General features: G+C 44.7%; 2 protein-coding genes and 1 long non-coding RNA gene across 3 annotated transcripts in view; 2 read left to right on the plus strand and 1 right to left on the minus strand.

Moving 5' to 3' along the window:
- Positions 1-3,945, minus strand: part of LOC120921224 — a 59,772-nt gene extending 55,827 nt beyond the window's left edge. Inside the window, exon 1 of the long non-coding RNA XR_005744845.1 lies at positions 3,878-3,945. This is a non-coding gene — a long non-coding RNA (uncharacterized LOC120921224). The remainder of the gene's footprint in view (positions 1-3,877) is intronic.
- MLLT11 (MLLT11 transcription factor 7 cofactor) overlaps positions 1-8,725 on the plus strand; it is a 9,331-nt gene extending 606 nt beyond the window's left edge. The window contains exon 2 of the mRNA XM_040333960.1: positions 7,643-8,725. Within this exon, the coding sequence (XP_040189894.1) occupies positions 7,649-7,873 (225 nt within the window). The 5' untranslated portion in view covers positions 7,643-7,648 and the 3' untranslated portion in view covers positions 7,874-8,725. The remainder of the gene's footprint in view (positions 1-7,642) is intronic.
- A 6,415-nt stretch (positions 8,726-15,140) lies between these two features.
- The window catches only part of GABPB2 (GA binding protein transcription factor subunit beta 2), a 16,324-nt gene continuing 8,964 nt past the window's right edge, over positions 15,141-22,500 (plus strand). The window contains 5 exon segments of the mRNA XM_040332033.1: positions 15,141-15,420; positions 20,455-20,562; positions 21,620-21,787; positions 21,907-22,029; positions 22,031-22,048. Coding sequence (XP_040187967.1) covers positions 15,397-15,420; positions 20,455-20,562; positions 21,620-21,787; positions 21,907-22,029; positions 22,031-22,048 — 441 coding nt within the window. The 5' untranslated portion in view covers positions 15,141-15,396.

Below are 22,500 nucleotides of genomic sequence, written 5' to 3' on the forward strand. Positions count from 1 at the left end.
ACACACACACACACACACACACACATACACAGTATACATATATATGTTCTATATTCTAATAGATAGATCGATATCTATATCTCTCTATCTATATCTCTCTATCTATATCTCTATATCTCTCTATCTATTTATCTCTCTCTTGTTTAGTTTACCCACCCATCCAATATTTTTTTAAATAATATATATATATATATACACACACACATACACAGTATACATATATATGTTCTATATTCTAATAGATAGAGATAGATAGATAGATAGATAGATAGATAGATAGATAGATAGATAGATAGATAGATAGAGATACATATAGATAGATAGATAGATAGATAGATAGATAGATAGATAGATAGATAGATAGATAGATAGATCTCTATCTATCTATCTTTTTTTTTCCCCTGTGTATGTGAATGGTATGATTGGATGATAGAGATGTAATCCCCGGCGTGTAGTAGAGGAATTGGGATTATTTTGTATCACAATAAATAAGAGTAATGATCGGAGTGTGGGGGGATCTCCCTGTAGTCATGGAGGAAATGAGAGCGGGGACAATGGAAGGGAAGGAGCGCCCGCTAGTAGAGAAGGACGGAGGTGCAAAATGGGCAAAGAAATCCCAGAATTGTCTCTAGGGAAGCAGTCTGGGGGGGGGGGGGGGGGGAGGAGGGGGGTCTATTGTCAGCGTTGTCTGTCAGATAATGAAGCATCAGAGATACAATCCCACCTTTGTTTTAAAGTTGCAAGGGTTAATATTTAATTTAAGATATTAATATACTGTATAGGATGGTGTTTACTTTGCTTTACTGAGCAAAATAATAATAATTTATATATTATATGGTGAATATTAAGCATGCAAGCTTTCAACATGGGTGGGATTGTTATATCACTAAATACATATATTATATATATATATATATATATACTATATATTTTTAGTTATTTTATCTATTACATTTATAATTTAATTACCTTTTATTTTTATTCATTTTACATTATTTTATTTTTTATTTTTCTAGGCTACGTTCAAATCATGTAGGGTATAAATATACTGTGTTAGTGTTTTTTTCCATTACTGTGTGGGAATTTTAAGTATGAAGGTTTCCAACATGGGTGGGATTTTAATATCACTAAATACACACATATATATATATATATACACTGTATATTTGTATTTATTTTATCTATTACATTTTTATTAATTACCTTTTATTTTTATTCATTTTATTTTATTTATTTTTCTAGGCTACGTTCAAATCATGTGGGGTTTAAATATACTATGTGTTTTAATAATAATAATAATAATAATAATAATAATAATAATAATAATAATGATGATAATATATATATGAATTTTAAGTATGAAGGCTTCCAACATAGGTGGGATTGTATTATCACTAAATACATATATTACATATAAACTGTATATTTTTAGTTATTTTATCTATTAAATTTATAATTTAATTACCTTTTATTTTTATTCATTTTATAAAAAAATTTAACATTTTTAGGCTACGTTCAAATCATGTGGGGTGTAAATATACTGTGTGTGTTAGTGTTTTCTTCCCATTATTGTGCAAAATAATAATAATAATAATAATATAATATATATATATATATATATATATATATATATATATATACACATACACACACACATACTCTGTATATGTTAGTATTTTTTGCAGTACTGTGAAATATAATAATAATAAAAAAGAAATCTATGTATATACACACACACACACACACACACACAGTATATTTATACATAAATAATATACATAGAATTATTATTATTATACAGGATTACAGGTACAATACAAATCAATACAAGAGGAATCGGAGGGCCCGGCTCCTTAGAGCTTACAATCTAAGAAATAGAGATATATCTGCAAAAGTGTAAATGCTAAAAAAAAAAGAAGGAAGAAGATTGTTGCTCATAAAGTAAAAATGCGCCTTATTTTTATAATAAAGAAATGACACACACACAGTATATATATCCCGGGTCCCCTCATGGCTGTCCTGGTAGAAGTTCCGGGATCTTTAGGATGCCCAATGAAGGATGTAATGAGGACCGGAAGGTGTCAGTAAAATTAGAAGGCATTATATATAGCAGATGGAGCGTGAGCTCTTTGGGTGGGGCGCTGTGCTAATTCTGTATGTGCTGATGGCTCATTCCGGTCCATCTCTACTAGCTGGGCGGCTCTGGTTGTGTGAATCTTGGGTGAAAGCTGTGTGAATCTGGAGTGAAAGCTGTGTGATTCTAGAGTGAAAGCTGTGTGATTCTGGAGTGAAAGCTGTGTGATTCTGGAGTGAAAGCTGTGTGATTCTGGAGTGAAAGCTGTGTGATTCTGGAGTGAAAGCTGTGTGATTCTGGAGTGAAAGCTGTGTGATTCTGGAGTGAAAGCTGTGTGATTCTGGAGTGAAAGCTGTGTGATTCTGGAGTGAAAGCTGTGTGAATCCAGAGGCGTTGCTAGGGGGGTGCGGGGGGTGCGGTCCGCACCGGGTGACACCCGCTAGAGGGGTGACACCCGCTAGAGGGGTGACACCATCCTGTGTTCTTTTTTTTATTATTTATTTATTTTTTTAGCTGACATGCCCAGCCTGCCCTGTGCAATCCCAGCCTGTCCTGTACCACCCCAGCCTGCTCTGTGCCACCCCAGCCTGTCCTGTACCACCCCAGCCTGCTCTGTGCCACCCCAGCCTGTCCTGTACCACCCCAGCCTGCCCTGTATCACCCAGCCTGCCCTGTACTACCCCAGCCTGCCCTGTACCACCCCAAACAGCCCTATACCACCCCAGCCTGCCCTGTACCCCCCTAAACAGCCCTGTACTGTCCCAGCATGCCCTGTACCACCCCAGCCTGCCCTGTACCACCCCCAAACTTTCCCATGCCACCCCAACTTGCCCTGTGCCACCCTAACTTGCCCTGTACCACCCCAATCTGCCCTATGCCACCATAACTTGCCCTATACCACCCCAACCTGCCCAATGCCACCCTAACTTGCCCTGTACCACCCCAACATTTCCCATGCCATCCCAACTTGCCCTATGCCACCCTAACTTGCACTATACCACCCAACCTGCCCTGTACCACCCTAACTTGCCCTATACCACCCCAACCTGCCCTATGCAACCCTAACTTGCCCTATACCACCCCAAACTACCCTATATCACCCCAACATGCCCTATACCACCTTACCCTGTCCTATACCACCCCACTACACCAACCTGCCACTATACCACTCTATACTACCCTAACCTGCCACTATACTGCCCTATACTATCATTTACAGGGGCTGGTTTGGGGTGCGCCCCGTGCCCGTGCGCTGCCTGCTTGGTGCTGGGCAGCCAAGACAGAGGGGGGGGGGTGACGCCATGTTTTACCGCACCGGGTGACACCAACCCTAGTGACGCCACTGTGTGAATCTGGAGACAAAGCTGCGTGAATCTGGAGTGAAAGCTGAGTGATCTTGGGTGAAAGCTGAGTGATCTTGGGTGAAAGCTGTGCAAAACTGGCGTGAAAGCTGTGTGAATGTTTGGTGAAAGTTGTGTGGATCTGGAGTGAAATTTCTGTGAATCTTGGGTGAAAGCTGTGTGAATCTGGAGTGAAAGTTGTGTGAATCTGGAGTGAAAGTTGTGTGAATCTTGGATGAATCCTGGGTGAAGACATTAAAAGATCCCCAGTGTGTACAGATCCACTTTAGGTGGCAATGCTGATTGAAATTACTTATATACAGACAACCACTAGGGGGAGCCCTGAACTATCTGTGTATAAAATATTATTTTTAAAATATGGAGGCACAAGGATGTAAAATGTAAAAGACACAGAAAAAAATATTTCTGGCTAAACTTTACAGTAATAAAATAAATTTCTTACCTATAATACAGGATAGAATCCCTTCAAGCTCAAAAACGTGTGGGCTAAAAGAAGTATAACACATCTAAAAAATAAAAATAAATAAAAAAGATGATTTAAATGAATTAAAATGTCCAAAATAAACAAATTATAGAGTCCATTTATTAAAAAAAAATGTATGGATGAACGGGGGGGCTGGCACTACAATTCATCCCTGCCTGAAAATCTGGTGTGAATGTAGCCCCAAAAAATAAAACATCATAAAAATATAAATAAAATGTAATACATATAAAATGTAACAGATTTAAAAAAAAAACTAAAATGTAATAAATAAAAATAAAGTGTAATAAAAAAAAGTAATAGATTAAAATTTAAAAAAGTAACATAAATGTAATAAATACAAATAAAATGTAATGGATATAATTATATTAGATAAAAAAAATAAAAATACAATGTAATAAATAAAAATATAAATAAAATGTAATAAATATAATTATGTTACATACAATGAATAAAAATAAAATGAATGTAATAAATATAAATGTAATAGAGAACATAAAAAATCTAATAAATAATAATATAAATAAAAAAAAGGAATATAATTATATTGGATAAAATAAATAAAAATACAATTTATGTAATAAATAAAAATATAAATAGAATGTAATAAATATAATTATATTGGATACAATAAATACAATAACAAATAATGTAATAAATATAATAGAGAACATCAAAAATAAATGTAATAAATAATAATATAAATAAAATGTAATGAATATAATTATATTGGATAAAATAAATTAAAATAAAATTAATGTAATAAATATAAATGTAATAGAGAACATAAAAAATGTTATAAATAATAATATAAATAAAATGTAATGAATATAATTATATTGGATAAAATAAATAAAAATACAATTAATTTAATAAATAAAAATATTAATGAAATGTAATAAATATAATTATATTGGATACAATAAATACATTAACAAATAATGTAATAAATATAATAGAGAACATAAAAAATAAATGTAAATGACCAACTGTTGATATGCACAACTACTTGTTTTGTCAATTTTATTAACAAATCTTCTTTTATATATTTCTGTTTTTTATTGTTTCATCTGTACTCTATTCAACTGTATGGGTAGCTGTGGGTTCAGCCTCAGCAACTGTTCCCTTGCCCCCATGCCCCCTCCTTCGCATTAATAAAATGTAATAAATAAAATATAATTATATTGGATAAAAAATAAAATTAATGTAATAAATATAAATGTAATAACGAAAATAAAAAATATATAATAGATTAAAAAAGAAAAAAAATGAAATATATAACATAAATAAAAAAAATATATAATAAAATGTAATAAATAATAATAAAAAATATTAATAAATAAAATAAATCGAAATAAAATGTTATTAATACAATTTAAGCGAACAAGTGACAGTTATATTGGATAAAATAAATACAAATACAATTAATGTAATAAATATAAATGTAATAGAGAACATAAAAAATAAATGTAATAAATAATAATATAAATAAAATGTAATGAATATAATTATATTAGATAAAAAAAATAAAAATAATATTCATGTAATAAATAAAAATGAATGTAATATTATAATTATATGGGATAAAATAAATAAAAACAAAATTAATTTAATAAAAATATTAATGAAATGTAATAAATAAATATAATTTTATTGCATAAAAATAAAATTAATGTAATAAATATAAATGTAATAGCGAAAACAAAAAAAATATAATAGATTAAAAAAGGAAATATATAACATAAATAAAAAATATATATAATAAATGTAATAAATTAATAATAATAAAAAAAAATAATAAATAAAATAAATCGAAATAAAATGCGATTAATACAATTTAAGCGAACAAGTGACAGTTATGTTACATTCATTTTATTTTTATTCATTTTATGTAATAAATATAAATTTAATAGAGAACATAAAAAATGTAATAAATAATAATATAAATAAAATATAATGAATTTAATTATATTGGATAAAATAAATAAAAATACAATTTATGTAATAAATAAAAATATAAATAAAATGTAATAAATATAACTATATTGGATAAAATAAATACAAATACAATTAATGTAATAAATATAAATGTAATAGAGAACATAAAAAATAAATGTAATAAATAATAATATAAATAAAATGTAATGAATATAATTATATTAGATAAAATAAATAAAAATAATGGGCCTGATTCCCAAAAAAGCTGCCTAACTTAACTTTCAGCAGTTAAGTTACACTGACTTAAAATCTCTACCTAAGTGCCTGATCTTCAAAGCACTTACCTAGAAATTTCAGGCCGTGTAACTTAAGTGCCGCCGTCGCAAGGCGGTCCTCCTCTCCGGGGGGCGTTTAAAATTTAAATGAGGCGCGCTCCCGCGCCGGCCGTACTGCGCATGCGTGTGACGTAATTTTCCCGACGTGCAGCGCGCGAACGTAATTTACGCCGGGCGGCTTTGTGGATTGCGACGGGACACTAAAGTTGCGACGGGTGAAAAAAAATATACGCGCCGGGAAAACAAATAATTATAAAAAAAAAATGACAGCGTCGATCAGCATGCATTCCTGAGAGGGAGAACTCCATGCCAATTTTCAAAGAAAAAAACGGCATGGGTTCCCCCCCCCAGGAGCATACCAGGCCCTTAGGTCTGGTATGGGTTGTAAGGAGACCCCCCCTACGTCGAAAATTCGACGTAGGGGTCCCCCCGCAGTGCGCCCCCCTGCCCCAGAGCACCCAACCCCCCCATGTTGAGGGCATGCGGCCTGGCACGGCTCAGGAGGGGGGGGGGACGCTCGCTCGTCCCCACTCCATTCCTGGCCGGCCGGGTAGCGTGCTTTGGATACGGGTCTGGTATGGATTGTAGGGGGACCCCCTACGTCGAATTTTCGGCGTGGGGGGTCTCCTTACAACCCATACCAGACCTAAGGGCCTGGTATGCTCCTGGGGGGGGGGAACCCATGCCGGTTTTGAATTTAAAAATTGCCGTGGAGTTCTCCCTCAGGAATGCATACCAAATGCCGTCGCTTGAATGGGCCTTTACAAGGTGTGACTAACTTTCCACATTGTAAAACCAGCCCTAGTTTTGCGCAAGCAAAATCGGAACTTACGCAGAAATCAAAGTGCTGAAATGCTTTGAGAATCTGCTTAAGTCCTCATTTGCATACTCAAAGCTGCATTTCCATGAGAAATGCCCCCAGCGGCAGGTGCGGTACTGCATCCTAAGATCTGACCGTGTAAGTGTCTTACACATGTCAGATTTTCTGCCTAACTTTGGAAAAAGCCTTTTGAGGATCGTTTCCAAAGTTAGGCACAGACTGAACAGCAGTTAAGTCTGCGTATCTCTTTTGGGAATCAGGCCCAATATTCATGTAATAAATAAAAATTAATGTAATATTATAATTATATGGGATAAAATAAATAAAAACAAAATTAATTTAATAAATAAAAATATTAATGAAATGTAATAAATAAATATAATTATATTGCATAAAAATAAAATTAATGTAATAAATATAAATGTAATAGCGAAAACAAAATATATAATAGATTAAAAAAGGAAAAAAATGGAAATATATAACATAAATAAAAAAAATATATAATAAATGTAATAAATACAAATTAATAAAAAATAAATAAAAAAATAAATCGAAATAAAATGTGATTAATACAATTTAAGCGAACAAGTGACATACATTATTATATAACTATTTTTTGCATCCATTTTCCAGATCAAAATGCTGGACACAGTAAACAGCCAGTACAACTCCTTCCTCTTCTGGAAGCTTCCCATCCCGGCCTTAGACCTGTCTGAGCTCGAGTGCCTCGGTTTGGAGGACATCAGCAAAAGCGCCAAGGACCAGCCGCAGAAGGTGGACGACCCCATGGCCGAGTACAGCGCCTTCAACTTTTGGCGGGAGCCCATCGCCAACATCGACGGCTTTGATTTTGACTTAATGTAAAAAAAAAAAAAATCCAATCACGCGCTTTTGCCGCGATCCCCCTGCCTTTCATACGCCGCTAGCAAATCATATTTATTTATTGGTTGATCCATTTATTTATTGATTTATTTATTGGTTTATTTATTGATTTTAAGGCCCTGGTGGTTTTATGATGAATGTGTTTATTTGAAAAGGGAAAATCTTTAAAGTTTAAAGCATTTATTTAATTTGACTCATTTGCTGGTAGCCCAAAAAAAAGTAAATATTGCCTAGGCCGACCTCACTCCATTGCAAAAACCGAAAACCTGGGATTTGGGTTACGGGGTGAATGCTGAAGTACTGCCCAGATGGCTTTTCTGGTCAGCTGTCTACGTTTTTCTGCAGCAGTAGAAGTGAGATTGCTTTTTATGACTTGACAGTGAACCTCATAGGGAGATAAAAAGCCGGGAAACGGTTCTGTCCACTCATAACTGGAATACGAGGTTTAGGAGGACTACTGGGTTAGAAGGATCTTCTAACAACCCAACAGAAAAAGGGGAAATTTTAATAAATGTAAGATAATGGCAGCCAATGGAGTGGGTGAGGGTTAGAACCTTTGTCATGATTTAAATTCTATCTGTGTCCGAAAAGGGGAGATTTGTCTTCACTTCCTGTCCTGACAACCAAGAAAATAAAATGCCAGTGAGCGCGGATCTTTGGAAAGTTGACGGATGTTCTAACCCTTTAATTTCGGCTGGGGTTGGCCTTTAAGGGGAGGTCACATCACAAGTTTGGGGTCTCACCAAAGTTTTTGGGTCTTCATGCACTTCTGCCATCTGGTCACTGGACACAATTTGCACTGCCACAAATAAAATGTCTTGTCTCTGACTGCAACTTTGTATTCTGGTTTGATTTTTTTCTTTTCGAATGTTTTATTTATTTATATATAATCTTTTTGGGTGGTGGTGGTGGTATGGTTGGGGTGGTGGGGAGTGTTGGTGGTGTGATTGGGGTGTGTTGGTGGTGGTGTGGTTAGGGGGTGATTGGTGGTGAAGAGTAGTGGGGTGGGGTGGTGTGGAGAGGGTGGTAGTGGAGAGGGTTGGTGGTGGTGGGTGGTGTGGTGGTGATGGGGATGGGGTGGTGGTGGAGTGGGTTGTTGGTGGTGAGTGGTGTGGTAGGGTGATGGTGGTGAGTGGTGTGTTAGTTGTGGTGGTTTGTGTGGTTGGGATGGTGGTGGTGTGTGATGTGGTTGGGATGGTGGTGAGGAGGGTTTGTGGTGGTGGGTGGTGTGGTTGGAGTGGTGGTGAGGAGGGTTTGTGGTGGTGGGTGGTTCGGTGGTGTGGTGGAGTGGTTGGGGTAGTGGTGGGGAGGGTTGGTGTGTGGTTAGGTTGGTGGTGGTACGTGGTGTGGTTGGGGTGGTGGTGTGGCAGGGGTAGTGGTGGGTAGGGGTGGGTTGGTGGTGGTGGTGGTGGGTGCTGTGGTGGGTTGGTGGTTGTGGGTGGTGTGGTTGGGGTGGGGAGGGTTGATGATGGTGGGTGAAGTGGTGGTGGTGGTGTGGTGGCGGTGCTGTGGTTGCGGTTGGTTGGGGGTGGTGGTGTTGAGTGGTGTGGTTGGTTGGTTGGTTGTGGTGGTGGTGTGGTTGGGATGGTGGTGGAGAGAGTTGGTGGTTGATGTGGTGGTGGGGTTGGGGTAGTGGTGGGGTGGGTTGGGAGTGGTGGTGGTGTGGTTGGGGTGGTAGTGTGGTTGGGGGTGGCGGTGTGGATTGGTGGTGGTGAATGTAAGTGGTGTGATAGGGTGGTGGGTGGTGTGGTAGGAGCGTGGGTGGGTTGCGGGTGGTGGAGGGGTGGGTTGGTGATGTGGTTGGAGTGGTGGTATGGCTGGGGTGGTGGTGGGTGGTGTGTTGGTGGTAGTGGATGGTGTGGTGGGGGTGTGGGTGGGGTGGAGTCAGTTGGGATGGTGAAGGTGGTGGTGAATGTGAGTGGTGTGAAAGGGTGGTGGGTGGTGTGGTAGGAGTGTGGGTGGGTTGGGGGTGGTGAAGGGGTAGGTTGGTGATGTGGTTGGAGTGGTGGTATGGCTGGGGTGGTGGTTGGTGGGTTGGTGGGGGTGTAGGTGGGGTGGAGTTGGGGTCGGTTGGGATGGTGAGGGTGGTGGTGAATGTGAGTGGTGTGATAGGGTGGTGGGTGGTGTGGTAGGAGTGTGGGTGGGTTGGGGGTGGTGGAGGGGTGGGTTGGTGATGTGGTTGGAGTGGTGGTATGGCTGGGTTGGTGGTGGGTGGGTTGGTGGGGGTGTAGGTGGGGTGGAGTTGGGGTCGGTTGGGATGGTGAGGGTGGTGGTGAATGTGAGTGGTGTGATAGGGTGGTGGGTGGTGTGGTAGGAGTGTGGGTGGGTTGGGGGTGGTGGAGGGGTGGGTTGGTGATGTGGTTGGAGTGGTGGTATGGCTGGGGTGGTGGTATATTAAAAAAAAATCCAGTATATACTGTATACTATAGTTTGTAGACACACAAACCAATCAATGTACACTTATTGGGATTTTTTTTTTTACCAACTCCATGTAGCCTAAATTTATGAAGGAATGTGTTCTTTTTGTTATTTATTTTTATTGGGTATGTTTTATAAAAAAAAATATTGTTGTTGTTTTTTTCCAAAATGTTTGGTCTATTTTCGCTTATATACTAATAATTATAATAAAAAATAAAAAACAGTGGCAATCAAATACCACCACCTGTTGGTTTATGAACAGCAGTGTGCTGCAATTGCGCCACCTGCTGGTAAAAAACACAGTTACATGAATATATATATATATATATATATATATATATATATATATATATATATATATATATATATATATATATATATATATATATATATATATATATACAGATACACATATACATACATACACATATCAACCATAACTTTATGACCACCCACCTAATATGGAGTAGGCCGCCAAAGCAACCCCGACCCGTCCAGGTATGGACTTCACTAGACCTCTGAAGGTATGCGGTTTCTGGCACCAAGCCGTCAGCAGTAGATCCTTTAAGCCCTGTAAGTTGTGAGGTGGGGCCTCTATGGATCGGACTTGTTTTTGCAGCACGCCCCCACAGATGCTACAACTAGATTGAGATCTGGAGAATCTGCAGGCCAAGTCAACACCTCAAACTTTTAGTTGTGTTCCTCAAAACATTCTTGGACCATTTTTGCAGTGTGACGGGGGGCACATCATCTGGAGTTGGGCATTGAAGAGGACCTGTCAGAGCCAAAGCCAAGCTACCTCCAATGAATGGAAACAGCAGTCATGGGGGGGGGGAGGGGGAATGTCCTAGAATAGATCCCACAAGCCCAGCCCTCGGTGGAGAACCAGGCAACTATTTTAGGGGAGGGAGTTATCTCTGAGAATTGTTGTTTCTGGTAAAAATATTAATTTAAAAAATCCATAACTCACAATAACCTGATTCAGAAGTTTAAAAAGAAACAAGAGTTTTTGTGTGATTGAAGCCAAGAATCATGATCAGGGTATGGACATCTAAGGTAAAACTTAAAAAAAGCTTCAGAATGACCACTGACCTTCGTAGTTGCAGGTACTGTGGGGGAACTGATCATCAAAGTTCACAGCAGAAGGTAGAATTCATTTCAGCAGCTCAACTCCTCATACTCTTATTTCCCAGCAGTGTCTCAGCAGCTCAGCTCCTCCTGCTCTCTCCTCCCAACAGTGTCTCAGCAACTCAGCTCCTCCTACTCTTTCTTCCCAGCAGAGTCTCAGCAGCTCAGCTCCTCCCTCTCGGCTCTCAGCAGTGATTGAGCAGCTCAGCTTTTTCATCTCTCCTCCCAGCAGTGTCTCAGAAGCTCAGCTCCTCCTACTCTTTTCCCAGCAGCTCAGCTCCTCCTACTCTCTCCTCCCAGAAGTCACTCAGCAGCTCAGCTCCTCCCTCTCTCCTCCCAGAATGACTCGGCAGCTCTGCTCCTCCCTCTCTCCTCCCAGCAGTGACTCAGCAGCTCAGCTCCTCGTTCTCTCCCCTTAAACAGTGTCTCAGCAGCTCAGCTCCTCCGACTCTCTCCTCCCAGCAGTGACTCAGCAGCTCAGCTCCCCCCTCTCTCCTCCCAGAATGACTCAGCAGCTCTGCTCCTCCCTCTCTCCTCCCAGCAGTGACTCAGCAGCTCAGCTCCTCGTTCTCTCCCCTTAAAGTGGAGGTTCACCCGGAAATAACAATTTTTAATCTTAGATTGATGCTCATTTTGTCTAGGGGAATCGGCTAGTTTTTTTTAAATCAAAGCTGTACTTACCGTTTTAGAGATACATCTTCTCCGCCGCTTCCGGGTATGGGCTGCAGGACTGGGCGTTCCTATTTTGATTGACAGTCTTCCGACGGTCGCATCCATCGCGTCACGATTTTCCGAAAGTAGCCGAACGTCGGTGCGCAGGCGCAGTATAGAGCCGCACCGACATTCGGCTTCTTTCGGCTACTCGTGACGCGATGGATGCGACCGTCGGAAGCCTGTCAATCAAAATAGGAACGCCCAGTCCCGAAGACCATACCCGGAAGCGGCGGAGAATATCGCTCTCTAAAACGGTAAGTGCAGCTTCGATTTTAAAAAAAACTAGCCGATTCCCCTAGACAAAATGAGCCTCAATCTAAGGGTAAAACATTTTTTATGGGTGAACTCCCGCTTTAAACAGTGTCTCAGCAGCTCAGCTCCTCCGACTCTCTTCTCCCAGCAGTGTCTCAGAAGCGCAGTTTCTCCTACTCTCTCCTCCTAGAATGACTCAGCAGCTCTGCTCCCCCCAGCAGTGACTCAGCAGCTCCTCCTACTCTCTTCTCCCAGCAGTGTCTCAGAAGCGCAGTTTCTCCTACTCTCTCCTCCCAGAATGACTCAGCAGCTCTGCTCCTCCCTCTCTCCTCCCAGCAGTGACTCAGCAGCTCAGCTCCTCGTTCTCTCCCCTTAAACAGTGTCTCCGCAGCTCAGCTCCTCCGACTCTCTCCTCCCAGCAGTGACTCAGCAGCTCAGCTCCTCCCTCTCTCCTCCCAGAATGACTCAGCAGCTCTGCTCCTCCCTCTCTCCTCCCAGCAGTGACTCAGCAGGTCAGCTGCTCTTTCTTTAAACAGTGTCTCAGCAACTCAGCTCCTCCTGCTCTTTCTTCCCAGCAGTGTCTTAGCAGCTCAGATCCTCCCTCTCTCCTCCCAGCAGTGATTGAGCAGCTCAGCTTTTTCATCTCTCCTCCCAGCAGTGTCTCAGAAGCTCAGCTGCTCCTACTCTCTTCTCCCAGCAGTGTCTCAGAAGCTCAGCTGCTCCTACTCTCTCCTCTCAGCAGTGTCTCAGAAGTGCAGCTCCTCCTACTCTCTCCTCCCAGCAGTGACACAGCAGCTCAACTCCTCCTACTCTCTCCTCCCAGCAGTGTTTTAGAAGCTTAGCTCCTCCTACTCTCTCCTCCCAGCAGTGTCTCTACAGCTCAACTCTTCCTACTTTCTTCTCCCAGCAGCTCAGCTCCTCCTCCTCTCTCCTCCCAGCAGTGACTCAGCAGCTCAGCTCCTCGTTCTCTCCCCTTAAACAGTGTCTCCGCAGCTCAGCTCCTCCGACTCTCTCCTCCCAGCAGTGACTCAGCAGCTCAGCTCCTCCCTCTCTCCTCCCAGAATGACTCAGCAGCTCTGCTCCTCCCTCTCATCTCCCAGCAGTGACTCAGCAGGTCAGCTCCTCTTTCTTTAAACAGTGTCTCAGCAACTCAGCTCCTCCTGCTCTTTCTTCCCAGCAGTGTCTTAGCAGCTCAGATCCTCCCTCTCTCCTCCCAGCAGTGATTGAGCAGCTCAGCTTTTTCATCTCTCCTCCCAGCAGTGTCTCAGAAGCTCACCTCCTCCTACTCTCTTCTCCCAGCAGTGTCTCAGAAGCGCAGTTCCTCCTACTCTCTCCTCTCAGCAGTGTCTCAGAAGCGCAGCTCCTCCTACTCTCTCCTCCCAGCAGTGACACAGCAGCTCAACTCCTCCTACTCTCTCCCCCCAGCAGTGTTTTAGAAGCTTAGCTCCTCCTACTCTCTCCTCCCAGCAGTGTCTCAGAAGCTCAGCTCCTCCTACTCTCTTCTCCTAGCAGTGTCTCAGAAGCGCAGTTCCTCCTATTCTCTCCTCTCAGCAGTGTCTCAGAAGCGCAGCTCCTCCTACTCTCTCCTCCCAGCAGTGACACAGCAGCTCAACTCCTCCTACTCTCTCCTCCCAGCAGTGTTTTAGAAGCTTAGCTCCTCCTACTCTCTCCTCCCAGCAGTGTCTCTTCAGCTCAACTCTTCCTACTTTCTTCACCCAGCAGCTCAGCTCCTCCTCCTCTCTCCTCCCAGCAGTGACTCAGCAGCTCAAATCCTCCTACTTTCTTCTCCCAGTAGCTCCTCCTACTCTCTCCTCCCAGCAGTGACTCAGCAGCTCAACTCCTCTTTCCTCCCAGCAGCTCAGCTCCTCTTACTTTCTTCTCCCAGCAGTGTCTTAGCAGCTCAACTCCTCCTACTTTATTCTCCCAGTAGCTCCTCCTACTACATTCTCCCAGTAGCTCCTCCTACTATCTTCTCCCAGTAGCTCCTCCTACTATCTTCTCCCAGTAGCTCCTCCTACTTTATTCTCCCAGTAGCTCCTCCTGCTCTCTACTCCCAGCTGTGTCTCAGCAGCTCAACTCCTCCAACTTTCCTCTCCCAGTAGCTCCTCCTACTTTATTCTCCCAGTAGCTCCTCCTACTCTCTCCTCCCATCAGTGTAACTCCTCTCTTACCCCAGCAGTGACTCAGCTCCTCCTACTTTTTTTCTCCCAGTTGCCCCTCCTACTATCTCCTCCCAGTAGCTCCTCCCACTCCCTCCTCCCAGCAGTGACTCAGCTCCTCCTACTTTTTTTTCTCCCAGTTGCTCCTCCTACTATCTTCTCCCGGTAGCCCCTCCCACTCTCTCATTACATTTCTTAGGGCAGGTTCCTTGTTGGTGACAACAGTGGATCATTCCTGTGTAATGTGTGCTGAGATGATCCTTCTGGTCCCCATTGGAAACCTGCGTGACAACGCAGGAGCACAATTGGGAGATAAGGACAGAGCGTTGTCACCCTGTAACAGGAAGTGTCTGAATGAGGCTGGGGGATAAAAAAGGATGCACATTCAAGACTTCCTGGATAATATAATATTATAATATACAGCTTCTCTAAGATTTGTGATTGGTCTCCATGGAGTTTGAGTAGTCTGAGCTCCGCCCCCTCCAGTCACATGACATTACATTGTATCCATGTTGTATCACTCCTCTCCTAGCTTCCGGGAAATAGAACGCAGATGCGGGGTGACGTCATCTCCCCAGGAAACTCTATGGAAGACGGACCAGTAATTGCGCAGGCGCGCAGGACGCGTTATGTAGTCCCGGCCAAGTTCAACGTCCTATCCTTCCGCATGCTAGGGAACGCCCCCTCAGTCCTAGGACGGCCGCAGCGCGCCCCTCTTCCGCCGTGTAGTCTTCCGCTGGTGCCGCCGCCATCTTGTCGTGGCCTACAGGCTGGATAAAGTAATTCGGCGGGAGAGAGAGCGGAGTGACCGAGAGAGAAGACAACCGGCGGAAGATGTCGGATCGCGCTGGAGGGAGTGTGAGTCATGGCGGGGATATAGTCCGGGTATGAAGGGAGAGGGTGTCATGTCTGTCCTCACACTTCATCCTCCGTCTACCTCATGTGTCCGGTGTGACGGCTTCCCTCCCCCCCCCGGCCTTCCATTCACCCCCCCCCCTGCGTGTGCCCCCTGATATGTACCCCACAGTTACCCCCCCCCCCCCCTTGTGTGCCCCCACTTACCTCATTCTACCTTTATTTGTGCCCCTTCACCCCCTCCCCTATGTTTTCCCCTACCCCCTTCTGTGTGCCCCTTTACCCCTTCTGTGTGCCTCCTCCTCCTGTGTGCCCCTTCACCCCCTCCCCTATGTTTTCCCCTACCCCCCCTTCTGTGTGCCCCTTCACCACCCCCTTCCCCTAGGGTTTCCCCTACCCCCTTCTGTGTGCCTCCTCCCCCCTGTGTGCCCCTTCACTGCCCCCTCCCCTATGTTTTCCCCTACCCCCTTCTGTGTGCCCCTTCACCCCCTTCTGTGTGCCTCCTCCCCCTGTGTGCCCCTTCACTGCCCCCTCCCCTATGTTTTCCCCTACCCCCTTCTGTGTGCCCCTTCACCCCCTTCTGTGTGCCCCTTCACCCCCTCCCTTATGTTTTGCCCAGCCCCCCTCTCCCAGTGTGCCCCTTTACTGCCCCTCTTCTGTGTACCCCTTTACTGCCCCCCCCTCTCCCTGTGTGCCCCTTCACCACCCCCTTGCCCTATGTTTTCCCCTACCCCGTTCTGTGTGCCTCCTCCCCCTGTGTGCCCCTTCACCCCCCTCCCCTATGTTTTCCCCTACCCGCTTCTGTGTGCCCCCTACCCCTGTGTACCCCTTCACTGCCCCCTCCCCTATGTTTTCCCCTACCCCCCCTTCTGTGTGCCTCCTCCCCCTGTCCCCCTGTGTGCCCCTTCACCCCCCTCCCCTATGTTTTCCCCTACCCCCTTCTGTGTGCCTCCTCCTCCTGTGTGCCCCTTCACTGCCCCCTCCCCTATGTTTTCCCCTACCCCCCCTTCTGTGTGCCCCCACTTACCTCATTCTACCTTTATTTGTGCCCCTTCACCCCCCTCCCCTATGTTTTCCACTGCCCCCCTTCTGTGTGCCCCTTTACTGCCCCCCTCTCCGTGTGCCCACTTCTCCCTGTGTGCCCCTTTACCACCCCGCTCTGCTTGCGTGCCCCCCCCCCCCCTCCTGTGTGCCCCTTCACCACCTATTCCCCTATGTTTTCCCCTACCCCCCTTCTGTGTGCCACCTCACCCTGTGTGCCCCTTCTCAACCTCCCCTATGTGTGCCCCTTCACCCCCTCCCCGATGGTGCCCCCTCCTGAACCAAATCCTTATTCAATCTTTCCTTCTACCCCGTACCTACCACTGCACCCCTTCCTCCCCATATCTACCCCCTCTCTACCTCATCCTATTCTCTGCCTGTCCTCACCCCCCCCCCCACTTGTGCAAAAGCTTTCCCTTGCGGTCAATAACAGAAATGGGCTTTTTTTTGTGATGATATAAATATAATAAAGATAGTAAAAGCGGTGTAATCTTGCCCTCTGACTCCCCCGGTGGGACTCTGTAGGAGCCTCTTCCACCCCCGGTGGGACTCTGTAGGCTCTTTCTGGCTCTCTCACCCAAATATATGTGTTGGTCAGATGAACGTTTAATAATGGGGGGGGGAAAGTTGCCACCAGGTATTAAAGGTACCTAAAGCCTATGCTGGCCGTCTCCATGTCTAGTAGGCCTTTAGATGCCTCCAATAAATAGCTGGCGACAACTTTTTTTTTTTCTTCTGGAAGGCAGGATGGGGCAGACTTGGTACTTCTGGAAGTGCCGGCGCTTCCCCCTTAATGGACGGACCCGGTATTAGGGGTGTTCTGGAGGTGCCCGAAGCTTCCCCCCCTAATGGAAGGACCCGGTATTAGGGGTGTTCTGGAGGTGCCGGAGCTTCCCCCTTAATGGAAGGACCCGGTATTAGGGGTGTTCTGGAGGTGCCGGAGCTTCCCCCTTAATGGAAGGACCCGGTATTAAAGGTGTTCTGGAGGTGCCGGAGCTTCCCCCTTAATGGAAGGACCCGGTATTAGGGGTGTTCTGGAGGTGCCCGAAGCTTCCCCCCCTAATGGAAGGACCCGGTATTAGGGGTGTTCTGGAGGTGCCGGAGCTTCCCCCTTAATGGAAGGACCCGGTATTAAAGGTGTTCTGGAGGTGCCGGAGCTTCCCCCTTAATGGAAGGACCCGGTATTAGGGGTGTTCTGGAGGTGCCGGAGCTTCCCCCCTAATGGAAGGACCCGGTATTAGGGGTGTTCTGGAGGTTGTCGAAGCTTCCCCCCCTAATGGAAGGACCCGGTATTAGGGGTGTTCTGGAGGTGCCCGAGCTTCCCCTTAATGGAAGGACCCGGTATTAGGGGTGTTCTGGAGGTGCCGGAGCTTCCCCCTTAATGGAAGGACCTGGTATTAGGGGTGTTCTGGAGGTGCCCAAGCTTCCCCCTTAATGGAAGGACCCGGTATTAGGGGTGTTCTGGAGGTGCCCGAAGCTTCCCCCCCTAATGGAAGGACCCGGTATTAGGGGTGTTCTGGAGGTTGTCGAAGCTTCCCCCCCCTAATGGAAGGACCCGGTATTAGGGGTGTTCTGGAGGTGCCCGAGCTTCCCCTTAATGGAAGGACCCGGTATTAGGGGTGTTCTGGAGGTGCCGGAGCTTCCCCCTTAATGGAAGGACCTGGTATTAGGGGTGTTCTGGAGGTGCCCAAGCTTCCCCCTTAATGGAAGGACCCGGTATTAGGGGTGTTCTGGAGGTGCCGGAGCTTCCCCCTTAATGGAAGGACCCGGTATTAGGGGTGTTCTGGAGGTGCCCGAAGCTTCCCCCCCCTAATGGAAGGACCCGGTATTAGGGGTGTTCTGGAGGTGCCCGAGCTTCCCCTTAATGGAAGGACCCGGTATTAGGGGTGTTCTGGAGGTGCCGGAGCTTTCCCCTTAACGGAAGGACCTGGTATTAGGGGTGTTCTGGAGGTGCCCAAGCTTCCCCCTTAATGGAAGGACCCGGTATTAGGGGTGTTCTGGAGGTGCCTGAGCTTCCCCCTTAATGGAAGGACCCGCTATTGGGGGTGTTCTGGAGGTGCCGGAGCTTCCCCCTTAATGGAAGGACCCGGTATTAGTGGTGTTCTGAAAGTGCCTGAGCTTCCCCCTTAATGGAAGGACCTGGTATCAGGGGTGTTCTGGAGGTGCCTGAGCTTCCCCCTTAATGGAAGGACCTGGTATTAGGGGTGTTCTGGAGGTGCCGGAGCTTCCCCCTTAATGGAAGGACCCGGTATTAGGGGTGTTCTGAAAGTGCCGGAGAGTCGGTTCTTTCGGTGTCTGAAATCCAATGAACCTGGTGGCGCGTTGACTGTGAAGGCCAAAGGTGTCCGGATGAAACATCCCTTGAAGGACCCGTAATGGAACTCCTTTGCTGCCCATAATAATAAGCTGAAGAAATGTCGCCAGGACTTGGCATATCCCTTAATCCTGGGCATTGCTGAACCGCAGAGAAGAAACGCCGTCACGTGACCCAAGAAGTAAACCGCCTATAGAAGGCGGTACATGGTTTACTTATACCGTGTTTTCCTTAAAAATAAGGCCGGGTCTTATTTTAATTTTCGCTACCAAAAAAAACACACTAGGGCTTATTTTCAGGGGATGTCTTATTTATTTACGGTATTATTCACGGGTCACGTGAGCGCCCAGCGGCGCTGTAAGTAAGGTGCCTTCCAACATTGTATATTCTTTTTTTACGAAAGGGATTACTTGTTTTTTACAAGGATTTTCAAACTAGGGCTTATTTTCTGGGGTAGGGCTTATTTTCTGGGGAATTGGTATAAGTAGGGTAAGCGTACAGACTGTGGTGTCAACAGATTGTTGCCATTGAGAAGGAGGAAGTCCTAATGAATGGCAGGATCAGCAGCTACTATCTTGGGGGGGGGGGGGGGGGAGTCGTTTACAACCCTTTACCATAATCTCTGGTCTCCCTGCCTTTTTGAAGGTCCTTATTTTGGCACTGCCTGTTATAGGGTGACAACACTCTCTGCCCCCGAAACTGTGCTTATGTGTTGTCACCCTGCCGCAATGCATTGCAATCGTGTGTGTGAGACGACAGACCAGGGCAACACTGGAGGGCTTTGTGTATATATAGACAGGAAGGGAGGGAGGAGATCGGCAGCACTGAGATATTAAGAAAGTATGTGTGGGGGGGGGGGGGGGGAACATTTTCTAAAAATAGTGCCTTTTTTTTTTTATACTATACAATTTTGTGTGTGGGGTTTGTGTTAGATATATATATATATATATCTATCTATCTCTATATATAAAAAATTTGTTTGTGTGTGGGTTTTCTTTCAATAATAAAAAAAAAAACATATATATATATATATATATATATATATATATGTATATATTTATTTATTTTTGGGGGTTTTTCATAATAATAATATTATTATTCTGAAAAGGGATATATATATATTATATATATATATTATAATATATATATATATATATATATATATATACACATTTTGTTTGTGTGGGTTTTTTTCTTTTCAGAATATTATTATGGAAAAAATAAATATAAATATATATAATATATATATATATATATATATATAATATTTTTTTTTTTTTTTTTGGGGGGGGTTTTCATAATAATATAATATATATATATATTCTCTCTCCAATTAGAGATCTGCTTTTTTTTTTATTTTTTTTTTTTTTTTAGGGGTTTAAAACCAGTTGCAAATACTCCATCAAAGCTTCTGTACACGTCGCTCTTTCACAAGACAAAGCATGTGTGTACCAATGTAGATGGTGGGGGCTCAATGGAGCCACCAACACCAGGAATGTTTATTCTAACCACTTCCTCTTCCTGTCTCACCCCCCCCCCCCCATCCTGCTCACTCCTACCACTATTTGCCCTGCTTTCCTGTTTTACCCCCCTCCCCCAGTTACCAGCTATCCTGACAAATTATATGTATTTTACATTTAAAATAATAAAGCTTTAGTAATTAATTTTTTATTTTCTAACAGCAGGTAGCGCTGGACCTTGGAAAGAAGCTGCTGGAAGCCGCCCGCAATGGCGATGACGATGAGGTCCGCCAGCTGATGCAGAATGGCGCGCCATTCACCACAGACTGGGTATGGAATTCTGCAACAGAGCGGAAGATGGTTCTGGGGGGGGTCTTTGGGCAGTTCTTGTCTGATTTCAGCCATGAAATGACAATGGCCATCAATCCTGTCCTTAGGGCCCACTAACGGGCCAGGTTTGCAAGATAACTGAAATACGTAACACATTTGGGTGGGGCGATCCTAAAGCAGTAGTAAACCGCACAGATGTCTATTAAAGTCTCCAAAAGTGGTACAGCAACTACTTTTGGGAATCGTTGTCAGCAATAGGCTTCGATTTGACATGTCAAATTGGCCCGCAATGTGAACTTGGGCTTAAACCTTTTTGAAAATGCGTAACTTGAATAGAGTGGGTTTTTAAGTGGGACTGGAGTAATGCTTTAGGTCAGGGGATCCTAACACCCCCCCGGGGGGGGGCGGGCCATGTGGAGTTGGGTGGGCCGGCCGGCCGGCGAGCGAGCCAGCATAACCTGCACTGCCATCCTCATACCACCAGAGGGCGTCCACTCCCTTTTTTTTTCCAGCACCGCTACTCTCTGCTCCCAGGGGGTCTTCAAACTACGGCCCTCCAGCTGTTCAGGAACTACAATTCCCATCATGCCTGGTCATGTCTGTGAATGTCAGTGTGTTGCAATGCCTCATGGGATGTGTAGTACTACAACAGCTGGAGGGCCGTAGTTTGAGGATCCCTGAATTCTACTCCCTTCCCTCTCTGTGGTCACCTTGCCTATGGAGAAGGAGCCATGGCCGCCCAGTGTGACAGACTGTGCAACACCCACCCCCCCCGGTGGTGACAGGCGGCGCTCCACACAAGGGAGGTGAACGGCAGCACACACCACTCCAGCCCACCTGTGCTGGTCTAGAGGTGACAGGCTGCACCAACACACCCTACCCCCCCATACGGAGGTGATAGGCAGTGTACATGCCAACCTCCTGAAGCTGGTTTTATGGAGTAGTTTTGGAATACCAGTGTTGTGGAGGTTGGGGACCGCTGATTTAAATGACTGTCATAGTTGGCATTGTGCTTGATGGATTCTGAACACTGATCTTCTTCCTTCTTCTCCCACAGCTTGGAACATCGCCTCTGCACCTGGCGGCTCAGTACGGTCACCTATCGACCGTCAAGGTGCTGCTGCAGGCCGGTATCAGCAGGGACGCCCGGACTAAAGTAGACAGGACCCCACTTCACATAGCGGCGGCTGAGGGGCACGCAAACATCGTGGATGTGCTTATAAGGGTATAATAACATTCAGAGGGCAGAAGATTTCGTTTTTTTTGTCTCCTTTTTATTTTTAATTTTGATATATATGTTTTTTCCTGCAAAGCAGAGTTAACCCGCATTCTGTTCCCTCCTAGAACGGGGCCAGCATCAATGCTAGGGACATGCTGGAAATGACGTCGTTGCATTGGGCCATGGAGCACAATCGGCAGGACGTGGCAGACCTCCTCATCAAGAACGGGGCGGATCTCTACTCTCACAAGCAAATTCGGCAAAAACCCCCTTTGATATTGCTCTGGAGAGAATAACCCTGTGCTGCTCATCCTGCTACAGGTAGGGAGGGGGGGGGGGCTAATTCTGATTTGATTGCATGGTCCAATCATGGCTCTCTGAATGGCTGATTTCAAAAGATCACCTTTTTAGTAACATGTTCCACCGGAATTAATTTTTATATATATATATATTTTATTAATATAATTTTTTTTTTCTTTTTTAAGAAGCCAGCAGCTACAAATGCTGCAGCTGCTGACTTTTAATAAATGGACACTTACCTGTCCAGCGCACACCGCGATGTCATGAGCCAGGCTGAGCCAATCGTTCAGCTGCCCCCGGGGGTCATCCTCGTTGCAGCTTCATTGCCCGGTTCCCTACTGCTCATGCGCGAGTGGCACGGCCCGTTCTCACTGGTCCCCCGCTGTCTCCTGGGACCAGTCTGTTTTCCCAGAAGACAG

This window comes from Rana temporaria, chromosome 13 (genome assembly GCF_905171775.1).
Source record: "Rana temporaria chromosome 13, aRanTem1.1, whole genome shotgun sequence".
NCBI lineage: Eukaryota > Metazoa > Chordata > Amphibia > Anura > Ranidae > Rana > Rana temporaria.